The 15,322-nt window shown below is 42.9% G+C and overlaps 1 protein-coding gene across 1 annotated transcript in view; it reads left to right on the forward strand.

Moving 5' to 3' along the window:
* The window catches only part of PHTF1 (putative homeodomain transcription factor 1), a 245,573-nt gene that overhangs the window by 104,588 nt on the left and 125,663 nt on the right, over positions 1–15,322 (forward strand). The window contains 2 exon segments of the mRNA XM_040339390.1: positions 5,590–5,685; positions 9,411–9,561. Coding sequence (XP_040195324.1) covers positions 5,590–5,685; positions 9,411–9,561 — 247 coding nt within the window.

Genomic DNA, 15,322 nt, shown 5'->3' on the forward strand with positions numbered 1-15,322 from the left:
GTACTAACTATTCTGTGTAACATCTCTATAACCTAATTGCATGCTGCTCCAGTCCAGTGATGTGATTGGCTTCCCTGTGTCAGCAAGAAGTGGTGTCAGGGGGGAGAAGGGAGCACTTACAATGTCTGGGCCATAGTACACCTATGGGTGAGGTCACTGTTCAAACATTACCAGCCATTGTCGAGCACTCTTGCCTGCAGCTTGCGCTGGCTGACATAAGAGATTGATCAAGTGTCCTCATCGGAGCAGCCGTAAAATTATTAATTTCAAAGTGTGGTGCATGGGCGAACCGAGCGAAGGAGCAACGGTGCAATGAAGCAAATGCCCGCATTAACGCGGAGCACCGATGGCAAGGACTGGGCATAAATGCTAGAAGCAGGTCACTGACTGGTCACATACACATCCTTGGAAACGGTACTGAAACATCCAATTCGGACTGAAGGAGGCCATTGATATTATTCCATCTAGCCCCACGGCTTGGTGACTTCCCTCACGGGGTACTCACATTCAACAACGAATGAATTAAGTAGCCATATCCAAAGGTGACAACAAGCAACTCTTTGGTAACGTATTATGACTACTGACCAATTGTTTCAGTTACCAGTTGCCTGAACTGCCCTATACTGCTGCCTTACTAAATCTCCAATGCTCTAAAGATACTGTTGATATTGGGACTGTCGACTAATCAAATTGCTACTACAGTGTGTACACACAAGTTTTACTTCTATCCAAAGTTATTTAGATGCCCCCAGACTACATTAATAACATTCTGCTCCTTCTCTCCTTTCACTCTCCTTCCACACACTAGATCCAGCCCCTTGTTAAAGCTCTTATTGGCTGTCCCAGGGTAGATACTATTAAGTATCTACTGTACATATGGAAACTTTCCTCCCTGACAATTACCCATAAATAATTTATCCAATTGGATGAAGAGCATACAATTTGCGTCTGGATTTACAAACGTCCGGACTAGTGTTGTGTCTGTTATTTGTGAGTCCTGTTAGTCATTTATGTTCATGGCAATATACTTTCATATGATTCAATTTTTTAAGACGTTTTGCATAAACTGCACTTTTTTCATGCCATCTTTGGAATAAAATTATTTTGTATTAATTCCGACCAGATCATTACTTGTTGCTATAGGTAACCGCCTTCAATTAGCCTTCTCTTAGGCTATCCCCCTCCCCTTCCCCTTTTGCTTTTCCGGAAAATAATTAAGTATACAATCTTTCTTGCACATTTTAGCTAGAAAATGTGTTAGGAGAGAAGATGGAGCATTTTTATTATTTTTTCATTTTGGGTAGAGTAAGGTATAGAGGTACATTATACCTCTGTCCGATTTTTTTTTTGCCATCTCCCATAACCGAAACAGGAAGTGAGAGGGAATCCCTTGAGAACAGACAGGTCACCCAAACTAGAACCCCCATTGGAAGATATTCTCTCTATTACTTTCCTATGGACACCCCATTATTTAGCATTTTCTTTTACTTTTACTTTCAATGATAATGGTAAACAAGACAAAAAGGGTGAATCTCCCTAACAGGGGCACAGACCACAATAAAAACTGGCAAGGGTTATAATCCATCTCTACTCTATCCAACACTAAGGGTTTGCCTTTAGTTATACTTTAAGAACAGTAAGCTGTATCCCAGAACTTTAGTCTAAGTTGGGGAAAATAAATGGGTCTAAATAGATTTTTCTGAATGTCCTGAGATAAAAGTATTACCAGGGATGTTGACTGTACACATAAGCATACTGGTTAAGAAGACACAAAGGTCCATTCGTTTCTGGATAAAAGATTGTTTTGAAGCCAGATTTTATACACCTGACCTGACTGCCAACTACCATCTGTAACCAAGGTATTGTGCAATGAGGGACATACCATGTCATCACTTGAAGATTTAGAAGTTTTTTTTTTGTTTAGTTTATAGTGTGATTTTCTGTTTCACATTTTTTGTGTTCTTTAAAACAAACTTTAACAAATACAATGAAAGGTATGGCATTAATGCAATGAATTCTTCATTTAAACGACTGGACTGGGAACAGCATATTCCACAATCTTGAAATTACAAAAATATAAATAATTGTCTGCATCTAAGAGTTGTTTATTCACATACCCTAGATAAGGGCCTCTGTGCTTTCAGAATGCCGTGCTTATATAAATAGATTTTATTGCTGCTAGGACATTTTTAAAGGCAATTTTTCATGGAAATTTTGCATAATCGTATTTACTGTTAAACTGTGCCTTAGGTAGCATAGATACATGTTCTGATTTGCATGAAGAATCATTTGCTTAAATAGTAAATTTGACTAAGCTTTATTTTCCACATAGAATGCTCCATAAAACCTGTCAATTTACTGCAGTGAAAGTTCTCGGTAATTAATCAAAGATGTTTACAGTGAAACTCCCACAAATAGTATAATTTCTGCATTTTTGGAAATGATAGCAGCAGATTAAGTAATGGATTCTAGCTGGTATACCACTTCTTTTTCTTTGTCTTCCTTTTACCCAGATTGAGGCACTTCTGTGACTCAATCACAATTTGACCTTCTGTAAAAATGTACTCTTCTTCCTTATGATGAGGTTCATTTGATTGTTTGATATCTGTGAGGCCTCGTACACACGACAGAGTTTCTCGGCAGAATTCACCGAGAAACTCGGTCAAACCCGGATTCTGCCGAGAAACTCTGTCGTCTGTACACTTTTGGCCCGATGGAGCCGCCGAGGAACTCGTCGAGAAAATAGAGAACATGTTCTCTATTTTCTCGTTGTTCTATGGGAGAAGGCGGCCCGCCGAGCTCCTCGGCGGCTTCATCCCTGAACTCGACGAGGAACTCGACGTGTTTGGCACGTCGAGTTCCTCGGCCGTGTGTACGGGGGCCTCAGATAAACTTGCTAAGTGAATGGAGTAAAAAATGTTTAGACTGTAATTTAAAGCTTATAGTGTTACCTTTGTTTTAAAGAACATTTGAACGCATTTGAAGAGATGCAATCTTCTCTGTTCTGTGGGCATGTATGTGGTTGTTTAACCACTTGACCACTGGGCACGTAAACCCACTTAATAACCAGACCAATTTTCAGCTTTCGGTGCTCTCACAATTTGGATGACAATTACTTAGTCATACAACATTGTACCCAAATGAAATTTTCGTCCTTTTTTTCCACACAAATAAAGCTTTCTTTTGGTGTTATTTAATCACTGTTGGTTTTTTTATTTTTTGCGCTATAAGAGAAAAAAGACTGAAAATTCTGTAAAAAAAAATGAATTTTTCTTTGTTTCTGTTATAAAATTTAGCAAATTTTGTATTTTTTCTTCATTCTTTTGCATAAATGTGAAAGATGAAGTTACGCCGAGTAAATAGATACCCAACATGTCACCCTTCAAAATTGCACACGCTCGTGGAATGGCGCCAAACTTCGCTACTTAAAAATCCCCATAGGCGACGTTGCAGGGTATTGTGGGGTATTGCAGAGTATTGTGGGGTATTGCAGAGTATTTTGGGGTATTGCAGAGTATTTTGGGGTATTGCAGAGTATTGCACAGGGAGGGATGGGTGGCTGGATCTGTGACTGCATTTGTCACAGATCCAGCCCACAGCAGCTGCTGCTGCATCCGCTCTCTCCCCTCTCCTCTCTCACACTGTACCGTACGGTACAGAGACGGTAGGGGGGAACCGGCGTCATCACATGACGCCGGTTTGTTTACAAGTGATCGCTCCGTCATTGGACGGAGCGATCACGTGGTAAACCGCCGCTATCAGCGGCGATTTACCGTGATCCGTGATCGGCCGGGTCCGGAGGACCCGGCGGTGACGGACATTCCCGTGTGCGCACCCCAGAGGGCGCGCGGGGGCGCGATTCTGGGAGGACGTCCATGGACGTCCTCCCAGAGTTAAGCAACCGCCTTGTAGACGTATTTCGTCTATAGGGCGGTGGTTAACTGGTTAAAGGTAATTGTAACAAGGTTCCATTTAAAGATTTAAAGTCAGTCACAACTGGAATTTGAGAATTCACAGATATACAGGTATGTCTATGAAATATTATCTCTTATTGGGGCCCCCATCTCATATCAAAACACACCATTCCTAAAGGACAGTTGGTATAAGAAAATGTGCAGGGATGGCCACTGCTGGGCTCTTTTTTAAGATGCTATTTTTTTTTAGTTGCTATGCTGTTCCATTGGTTTTAATACAGTCACCGGCCACTTTATTAGGTACACCTTGATAGTACCGGGTTGGACCCCCTTTTTTTTCCTTTAGAACTGCCTTAATTCTTCATGGCATAGATTCAACAAGCTGCTGGAAACATTCCTCAGTGATTCTGGTCCATATTGACATGATAGCATCTACAGTTGCTGCAGATTTGACAGCTGCACATCCATGATGCAAATCTTCTGTTCCACCACATCCTAAAGGTTCTCTATTGTATTGAGATCTGGTGACTGTGGAGGCCATTGGAGTACAGTGACCTCATTGTCATGTCCAAGAAATCAGTGGTGAGAAGATTTGAGCTTTTTGACATGGTGCATTATCTTACTGGAAGTAGCCATCAGAATATGGGTACACTGTAGTCATAAAGGGATGAATATGGTCAGCAACAATACTCAGATAGTCTGTGGTGTTTAAACTAGGCTTTATTGGTACTGAGGGGACCAAAGTGTGCCAAGAAATAATCCCCCACACCATTACACCACCAGCACCAACCTGAACCGTTGATACAAGGCAGAATGTATCCATGCTTTCATGTTGTGTACACAAAGTTCTAACCCTACAATCTGAATGTCGCAGCTAAAAATCGAGGCTGGTCAGGCCAGGCAACGTTTTTCCAATCTTCTATTGTCCAATTTTGGTGAGCCTGTGTGGATTGTAGCCTGTGCGAATTGTCTTAGGTGACAGGAGTGGCACTACTGTAGCCCATTTGTTTCAAGGTTCGATGTGTTGTGCATTAAGAGATGGTATCCTGCATACCTTATTTGTAACAAGTGGTTATTTGAATTACTGTTGCCTATCATCTTGAACCAGTATGCTCATTCTACTCTGACCTCTGACATCAACAAGGCATTTCCGTCCACCCAACTGCCACTGTGTATTTTCCCTTTTTCGAACCATTCTCTATAAACCCTAGAGATGGTTGTGCATAAAAATCCCAGTAGATTGGCAGTTTTTTAATTACTCAGACCAGCCCTTCTGGCGCCAACAACCATGCCATGTTCAAAGTCACTTAAATCCCCTTTCTTCCCCATTCTGATGCTCGTTTTGAACTTCAGCAAGTCATCTTCACCACGTCTAGATGCCTAAATGCATTGAGCTGCTGCCATGTGATTGGCTGATTAGCAATTTGTGTTACCAAGCAATTGAACAGGTGTATCTAATAAAGTGGCTGGTGAGTGTACTTTTAAGTTATTTCAGGCCATTGTCACCAGGACAGAGAGTGATGAGAAATCAAAAACGTTGTAAATGTCACTGAACAGGAGTTGAGAGGATGTCTTGCAATGGGCACTAACTGTTAGTAGATTTTTGATAATTGTAGATTTCTCCACAATTTTAAGATATTTACGTTTACTTTATGGCTTTCTTTTGTGTCTCCAGGATAGAAAGTGAAGGGAAATCACACCAATGGGACATAGACGGCAAAAAAAAAGGTTTACCCATGGACTACCCAGGAATGTCAGCTAAGCTCATAAGGCTAGTCTAAGTACCTTACTCTAAATGAACAGTGGTTTATAAACTATGTGTAGGGACTAAAAATGGGTCTTGTAACCCTTTAGCATGGATCACCATTGCTGCTCGCAATACGGGTACAGTTTCTCCCAGCACCTTTGCTGCCCCAGCATTAGGTTCCATCACACTCTCAGCGTGCAATGACTGAATCTATTGTATGTCGTTTATGGTGGGGGAAGTGTGCAGCAGCAATTCATTTTGCAAGAATCTGCATGCTGTAGCACCTCAGATGATCCATAGTCAGGGATGGAAGGTTCCACAGCCCCAGCAGCATTCTACGTGAGGTACAACTGAAGTGATTTGCACATTCTCCACTGACCACCCTTGACATTGGTGGTGACTTTTGCAGTGCACATGGGTGGTCAGTGAGTATCCCCTTCTCCACTGACACCAGTGTCAGGGGCACTTTGCCTACACCAGTGTAAATGCTTTTTCTACTGATCCCTGATATAAGGGGGAACTCTGTAAAACATTTGTGACACTAATTTAAAGCATATTTGGTGTGTACAAAGATCATGGCACATGTATGCTGTGTACACAGCATACAGGCTCAGGTTTTAGTTAATTATGTCCCCTTAAGCGCCTCCTGCTGTCAGAGCACTGAATGTTTGCTGCAATGTGCATAGCCTAAGACACCTTTCACACTAAGGCGTTTTTGCACTAAAAATAGCGCCTGTAAAGCGCCTCTTCTGCAGCCCCAGTGTGAAAACCTAAGTGCTTTCACACTGGGGTGGTGCGTTTGCAGGACAGGAACAAAAGTCCTCAAAGCAGCATCTTTTGGGGCAGTGCAAGAGCAATCTATACACCACCCCTGCCCATTGAAATTAAAGGGGTGCCACTTTCAAAGTGCCTTAAAAGCGATTTGAAAGCAGCTCTAAGTGGGCACCTTTAACCCATTTTAACCCTCTCTGGGGGGTTAAAAGCACCCCGCTATACCAACGGTAAAGCGCCGCTAAAACTAGCAGAGCTTTACCGTCTATTGCCCGCACTGCCCCAGCTTGAAACGGATTTTATTGTTCTCCTTGTAGTGATGAAGGGTGCCTTTTTGGCCTTTCACAATATTTGTAATGCCTGTACCGCCTAGGTTGTCCAAGCATAAAATCAGTGAATCAGTAGTGAGTTTTAGCAGCAGTCAAGATTCCTGTGTCCCTATGGGTAACAAGCTTTTTTTCCTGAAGATGGAAATTGAAAAATTAAGAAACTCCTGCTGTAGAGGGCATTATTTTGTAATGAAAGGTTAAAGGAAAGTTTTGCAATCATCTAAGAACTGAAGCTAGTTCATGCCTTGTTGGCTCTATTTAATATTGCCCTAGAAAAATAATGAGAGAGAATATGTTAATACATTGATATACCATGTCAAAGACTGCAAGAGGACCTGGCCAGGATGGTTTCCTTGCCAAGGCTGTGTGGTACTGGGCAAGGCCACACATTGAAGACCATAAGAAAGAAGGTAAATATTTTACCAGGTGGGTTGCTCTCATGGGGTGGGTTTTTTACTTAACCACTTAAGCCCCGGACCAATATGCAGCTAAAGGCCCAGGCCAGGTTTTGCGATTCGGCACTGCGTCGCTTTAACAGACAATTGTGCGGTCGTGCGACGTGGCTCCCAAACAAAATTGATGTCCGTTTTTCCCCACAAATAGAGCTTTCTTTTGGTGGTATTTGATCACCTCTGTGGTTTTTATTTTTTGTGGTATAAACAAAAATAGAGCGACAGTTTTGAAAAAAATGCAATATTTTTTACTTTTTTCTATAATAAATATCCCCCAAAAATATATAAAAACAAACATTTTTTTTCCTCAGTTTAGGCCGATACATATTCTTCTACATATTTTTGGTAAAAAAAATCGCAATAAGCGTTTATCGGTTGGTTTGCGCAAAATTTATAGCGTTTACAAAATAGGGGATAGTTTTATTGCATTTTTATAAAAAAAAAATTTTTTTACTACTAATGGCGGCGATCAGAGATTTTTTTTGTGACTGCGACATTATGGCAGACTCTTCAGACAATTTTGACACATTTTTGGGACCATTGTCATTTTCACAGCAAAAAATGTATTTAAATTGCATTGTTTATTGTGAAAATGACAGTTGCAGTTTGGGAGTTAACCACAGGGGGCGCTGAAGGAGTTATGTTTCACCTAGTGTGTGTTTACAACTGTAGGGGGGTGTGGCTGTAGGTCTGACATCATCGATTGTGTCTCTCTATAAAAGGGATGACACGATCGATGCAGCCGCCACAGTGAAGCACGGGGAAGCCGTGTTTACATACGACTCTCCCCGTTCTTCAGCTCCGGGAGCGATCGCGAGGCAGCGGCTATTCGTTTCGTAGCCACCCCCTCATCCCGGATCGCTCCAACGGAAGAACTGACTGCCGCATGATCCGGGGGGGGTCCCGATCGGACCCCCGACCTGCGGAAAGGCAGGGACGTACATTTACGCCCATATGCCTGTACGTGCCATTCTGTGGACGTATATATACATGCGGTGGTCGTTAAGTGGTTAAAGAAAAGTTGTCTTTTATCCCTTTTGATGCTAATAATGTGTCCTACACAGGGTACAGCACAGGGCAAAAGACTCTCTTCACAAAAATTATCTTCATTCACATAATAATGGACACAAGAAAATTTAGATCATTGTATCCTTTTCTTTTTTTAACTAAATATAGGGGGACAGTATGTGAATATGTAGGGTAATGACTCAGTGCTAAAGGGTTAGAGACATGCAAAATACAATTCTATTCAGATGTATACTACTATATCTGAGTATTCATCAGTGGGAAGATTTGTGGTTTTGGCACTTATTCATTTAAAGTTCTGACACCTTAGCACACATGTAAAACACAAGGCCAGCCGGCCGAATGTGGCCCTCCAAGCCTTGTCATGTGGCCCCTTACACCAGGTTTGGAGCCGCATTGTGCTGGAACTTTAGTCCACCACCTCTGGCACTTACCCTCTGCTCCAGCTTTTCACTGTCACTTGTAAACATAGAAGCCTTCTGTGTTTACAAGGGCCAGTTTTGCTCTCAGGAACTAACAAATCCCTGCAAGCACTCGTGGCATTGCATGGTGGGACAGATCTCCAGAATTTGAGAGGGAGAATGATCTCAGTGTAAGGCGAGCCAGAGTGGCCAACATAGGGAGGTGCTAGAGCCAGGTCAGGTAGTAAAGAGAGATATGAAGAAGCTTTGGGGTATGGGGGGTTGGGGTTTCCACACTGTGCATAGTGTACCCCAAAAACCCTGCACTCTGTACACAGTGCACCCCTAAACTCTGTATGTAATGCACTCCTGAACACTGCACTCTAAGCATAGCGCCCCCTAAACCATGCACTCTGTATATAGCGCACCCCTGAACTCTGCACGTAGCGCTCCCCAGATACAACTGGTTTGAGGGCAACCATACTTTGCCCATAATGAAATTGAGTTTGACACCCCTGTGGATATCTGCTTAGAAGCCGCATGGATCATTAATCCAGGCACTGACACACTAGCAGAAGCATTATTTTCTCCAACGAGTGAACTGCTGTGTGTACAATCCCTCATTTACTAGAGACAGATCTTTTTGTGGGGGACTTGGTAAGTTTGTGACTTTGTGAATTTTAATTATATTTTTATAGTAAGGATATATCAGATTCTCATGGTAGGCCATGAAGAATTTATTGTTATTAAATGTATTATTTTTCTTTCAGGGTCAACAGAAAAATTCTACCTAGGAAAACTTGCACAATAAACCAGAATCCGCTGTGTGAAAATGTTGGAAGAAGGGGAGCTGATGCTTGTATGTGTGAATCATACTGCTTACTGTGCAGGCCTGTAGTAACAACTGGAAGAAAGATTCTGGTAACAACTTATACAAAGTTTCTGATTTCCACAAATCATGTTGAAAAGCACCTCAGGAACTGTGGAGTCTCCGCATTTCTTTTGTCCTAATACCAGGATAGGCTACTAGACTGGCCAATAGGGGTGTGTGCAAGGGGTCTTTTAGTTGAGTAGGCTATACCACCTTGTAAAAAAAGGGGGGGTAAAAAATCTATGAATCCACCTCCCCCGAGTGTAATCATTCACTCAATGGTAAACCAGCCAGTCCCTCAGGACGGGATACCTACCCAGTTAAGCAAAAATGATATGCAAAATAGTGGTGGTGGGACAAAGGTTGTCCCTAGAATGCAAAAATAAGGGGAGAATCAGCCATGGCTTTACAGTATAAAAATATTGAGACTTTATTGATGAAAAGGGTACACACACTATAAGTTGTGGTATATGTAAGGCAACAAACTATCCTATTCAGAACAAGTCTTCTCACTATACCCAACCATATAAATAAAACTTGTACTGCAGTAGAAAATAACATTATATTTAAAAATGCAAGGCTCCACAACAGGTAACAGTCCCCGTTCTCAGGTGAAGGTAGCGCATGAAGCTACCTATAGGGCAATTGTTCCAGAAGCAAGACCAATTATTGACTCCAAATATATGTATCAAATAACCATGTAGTGGTATTTGCAGAGTGTTGATCCACAACAAAAATCAACTTGATAAAAGAAAAATTGGCAGTGCATCTGCTATCCAATGACGTTGAGGAAAAACCACAAGAGCCTGTATAGTCCCATCAAACATGTAAACCTATCCAGTTTCAAAGTTACGTAGTTCAGATGTTACTTTCCATTCATATTAGACAACATTATGTCAAATAGCACCGCATATAAGCCCCTATGATGTGCAAAGGGTCTCAGTGGGGAAACAAGACGACACACTGATTTGGACCGACAGCATATACTGAGTTCATTATAGCCACACCTTTCAAAACAGACCTCCACAGTTATAAGGGGAGGAGACCAGCAAGGATATTAGAGGTGAAGATAGAAAGCTGCCCAATCAGTCTCTATGGTTTCTGTGTTCTGTTTTCACGGTGGCCATGAAGTTACTGCGTGGCGGCTCAAAGCTGCACGTTGTTAGATGGCCGCCGGCTATTCGCACCTCTGATATACACTCCGGGAGTTACTTCCTGGTAGTAGTCAGTCACATGACAGGTTAGGTGTCCGGGGAAGGCCTATATAGGTCCGATGCAAGGCGCGCATCCGTCATTTCAGCGAGAAGAACCGGCGTGTCAACATCGGGAGAAGAAAAGTGAAGAACATGACGTCACAGCACGGAAGAAGAACTCACAGCACGGAAGGAGAAGAAGACGTACAGCACGGAAGAAGGCACCGGACAGCGAGACGAAGAACCGGGGTGCGCCGAGTCAACAGCGGAGAGCGGCGAACATAGAAGGAGACCCCCCGGATAGCGGAGAAGACCCGTCGGGATAGCGGAAGAAGAAGCCCCCCCGCCGAAGACGCCGGAGGAAACCCGCCGGGGGCTTTTTTAAAAGCGACCCCCCCCGGCGGTGGAAGAGAACCAGACGGCGGCCCCCACCCACCCGAAGACGTCAAAGAAGAAGCTCCCCCTGGTAAAAGAGCTAATAAAGAAGACAGGGGGGGCCTCCGGAGCAGACTAATAAAATATTTTAATACCCTGTGTGGTTTATTTGTGTTTTTACCACTTTTCTTGCAGGTGAATGGGTAGGGGTACGATGTACCCCATACTCATTCACTTAGGGTGGGGGGCCGGTATCTGGGGGCCCCCTTATTAAAGGGGGCTCCCAGCTTCCGATAAGCCTCCCGCCCGCATACCCCGACAACCAACGGCCAGGGTTGTCGGGAAGGGGCCCTGTCCTCATCAACATGTGGACAGGGTGCTCTGAGGTGGGGGGGGCCGCAGTGCGCCCCCCTGCGCCAGAGCACCCAACCCCCCCATGTTGAGGGCATGCAGCCTGGTACGGCTCAGGAGGGGGGGGGGGGCGCTCGCTCGTCCCCACTCCCTTCCTGGCTGGCCGGGTAGCGTGCTTTGGATACGGGTCTGGTATGGATTGTAGGGGGACCCCTACGCCGTTTTTTTTCGGCGTAGGGGGGCTCTCCTTACAACCCATAACAGACCTAAGGGCCCGGTATGCTCCTGAGGGGGGAACCCATGCCGGATTTTTAGTTAAAATCCGGCGGGGACTTCCCCCTCAGGATTCATAACAAACGCCGCACACGTGTAGAATTGGCGGGAATCCAAGTCGGAACTCCCGTCGCTTCTATGACGCGCTTGCTGGGATGTGCTGTCACTATTCCAGTGAGTGCGAGATCTCGGCAACATGTCGCCGAGAATCAGCGCGATGCTGTCGTGCTAAAAACACAATATCACAAACACCTACTGTAGTGGTCTCTGCTGACAGAGTTGAGTAATAGCCACACCTCTTAGTACAATATTACTCACATAGAGGTTGATTTTCTAAAGGCAAACACACTGTTCACTTTCCAAAGGAAGTTGCAATTTGCCCCAGAGCTTAGTGAATGTGGTGAAGTTTCACTTTACAAAGAATACCAAATCACATGCTTAAAAAATAAAAAATACATTATTTTTGCTTGCACGTGATTGAATGGCAGAATTCAGCAGACCCCTACCACAATCACTGTAACAAGAATATAGAGGTTATGGGAGGTCTGTGAAAATATAAAATAAAATAGTTGCTGCCTTACACAGCTGTGGCCAAAAGTTTTGAGAATGACACAAATATAAATTTTACAGTCTGCCGCCTGAGTTTTTATGATGGCAATATGTATATACTCCAGAATGTTATGACGAGTAATCAGATGAATTGCAATTAATTGCAAAGTCCCTCTTTGCCATGAAAAATAACTTATTCCATTAAAAACATTTCCACTGCATTTGTAAAGAAGGCTTCAGGGCACCCAAGAAAGATCAATAAGCACCAGGACCATCTCCTACAGTTGATTCAGCTGTGGGATCGGGGCATCACCAGTGCAGAGCTTGCTCAAGAATGGCAGCATGTGCTAGTGCATCTGCATGCACAGTGATGCCAAGACTTTTGGGGGTTTGCCTGGTGTCAAGGACAGCAAAGAAGCCACTTATTTCCATGAAAACCATCTGCAAAAGGTACAGGGATTGGACTGCTGAGCAATGGCGTAAAGTCATGTTCTCTGATAAATCCCCTTCCCGATTGTTTGGGGCATCTGGAAAAAAACCTTGTCCAAAAAAGAAAACTGTGAGCGCTGCCATCAGTCCTGTCTCATGCCAATAGTAAAACATCCTGAGACCACTCATGTGTGGGGTTGCTTCTCAGCCAAGGGAGGAGGCTTACTCAACATTTTCTCATCCTCCGTGAACAACTTCTTCCAACCATCCAAAAACAGTTTGGGGACAAACAATGTCTTTTCCAGCATAATAGAGCACCTTGTCATAAGGCAAAAGTGATAATAACGAATTGGCTTATGGATGCAGGAAGGTAAAAACTGAAAAGCTGCCTGATGCTAGTTTATGAAAATATATTTTTGCCTGCATCCGACAAATATAATTTACAATTTTTATTAGGGGGCAATAAGACATGAGCTAGGGAATTTTATTTAGAATACAAGTTCTGCTTAGCCATTCAGTTTAAAATAAGCTTTACTGACAAAGTAGATTAAATCCCAAGACCATTTTCTGTCTTCAATGAAGCAGAGGAACTGTTTCTAGTTTTTACTCTCATATAAATACAATTGTATGATTGAAATCTCATAATACATCAGGGACAGTATATTGATAATGTAAAAAATATATTTTATTATACAGTGGATGATAGCCTAATATGTCAGTTTTGCTACAAGTCACTTATGCAGATGCAAACTAATGCATGTTAAATAAACAAATGTACTTCTTGCTATTTCTCATGAAGTCTGTATTTCTTTCTCATGCATTGAGGGACACAGGAATTCAGATAATATTATGTTATACTGCTGTCTACAGGATGATTAGGCACTGGAAACCATAAAAAAATTATGGGCCAGCCCAGGATAACCCCGTCTGTATCGAGCATGCCTCTGCTCTGTTGAGAAAAAAAAATCTAACACTTTTTTGCTAGCCTTTTCTATTGACTTTAAATTAAGATGCTTGAGTTGGCCTTTCCTTGAAGACATCAAGTACTGGTAAAAGATAGCCATGGAGTCCTTTTAAGGTCTAGAGCCATGGCATTGCCTCAGCACGTGCCCTGTATCTGACAGACTCACTCTGTTGCATAGGCCAGTCAGGCTGACTATTGGCAGCCACCTTGTATTTGCACCACTGGGCACTTTTCAAAATTCCTGCAACCACCCAGTTTACTGTGGAAAGGATTAATGCTGAGCGCTGATATAATATGCTGAGTGAATTGTCGACAACACGCTCTGCACTCTCTTTCCTGCCATTCAGCATAGAGAAAGCATTGCCCTGCTTCTAATCCTGCATTCCAAAATAGCCATGTGGAACTTTTTGAGTACACAAGGCTTTTCCTTGAACCTTGAGCCTAGTTACTTCACCACAATGCAACATGTCTGTATATAGACATGGTGAGGATAGTCCTGTTGCTGTAGTTGACTCCAGCTCACACTTTCCTAACAGTTTTGGGGACATTTTCTCTATACCCTCTGAGGCCCACTGTCTGTAACCTGGAATTTAGTACACTTATGGTTTTAAGATCTACCTCTTTAGAGTCCCCTATAGCTCTGTCTGATCAAGCCAAGTTCCATACTTTGTCGTCAGGGGCCTTTACTGTAGTTACACAAGACTTTGTGTCCAATTCACCTATCTTCTCACAGATACCATTCTTTTGCACAGTCAATTACTGATCTCCCTACAGCCTTAGAGGAGACCAGGCCATCGGTGGCAGTGACCATTTCAGACTTATGCCACAATGATTTTTCGGCATGAAAAAAAACAGACGTTTTTAAAAACGTCATTTAAAATGATCGTGTGTGGGCTTCACATCGTTTTTCGGCTTCTGAAAAACGACAAAAAAAATTCGAACATGCTGCATTTTTTAACGTCGTTTTTTTTAAAAAAAATTTGTTTTTCTGGTTGTAAAAAATTATCGTGTGTGGGCTAAAACGACGTTTTAAACCCGCGCATGCTCAGAAGCAAGTTATGAGACGGGAGTGCTCGTTCTGGTAAAACTACCATTTATAATGGAGTAAGCACATTCATCACGCTGTAACAGACAAAAAAGCGCAAATCGTCTTTTACTAACAAGGAATCAGCTAAAAGCAGCCCAAAGGCAAATAGAACTTCCCCTTTAGAGTGCAGTCGTACGTGTTGTACGTCACCGCGCTTTGTTCATCATTTTTCAAAAACGATGGTGTGTGGGCAACATCGTTTTTAATGATGAAGTTGGAAAAAAGTTGTTTTTTGGACATGCTGAAAAAGAACGTTTTTTTTTTCATGCCGAAAAACGATCGTGTGTACACGGCATTAGAGTTCCCATAGTCTCTTTATGAGGAGATTGTTTTGGAGAAGCACAGGAGACTGTTTCAGCTCTGATTGATGCAGTACCTCTGGAGGATCAGCTCGATATCTCCAGCCCTGGGTCTTTTGGAGCCTATACAGCTGAAAATATGTTTTCATTACACCTGCTATTTGAGGTATTCCTCTATGTGAACTGGAAGCAACCTTGAAAGGTTCTGGTGTGCCCTTTTAGCACCTCTTGCCTCTGGAACTCTCCTAACTGCTCCCACTGTTCTCTGTGCTAAAGAACATACTAATGCAC

This window comes from Rana temporaria, chromosome 2 (assembly GCF_905171775.1).
Source record: "Rana temporaria chromosome 2, aRanTem1.1, whole genome shotgun sequence".
In the NCBI taxonomy this organism is placed as follows: domain Eukaryota; kingdom Metazoa; phylum Chordata; class Amphibia; order Anura; family Ranidae; genus Rana; species Rana temporaria.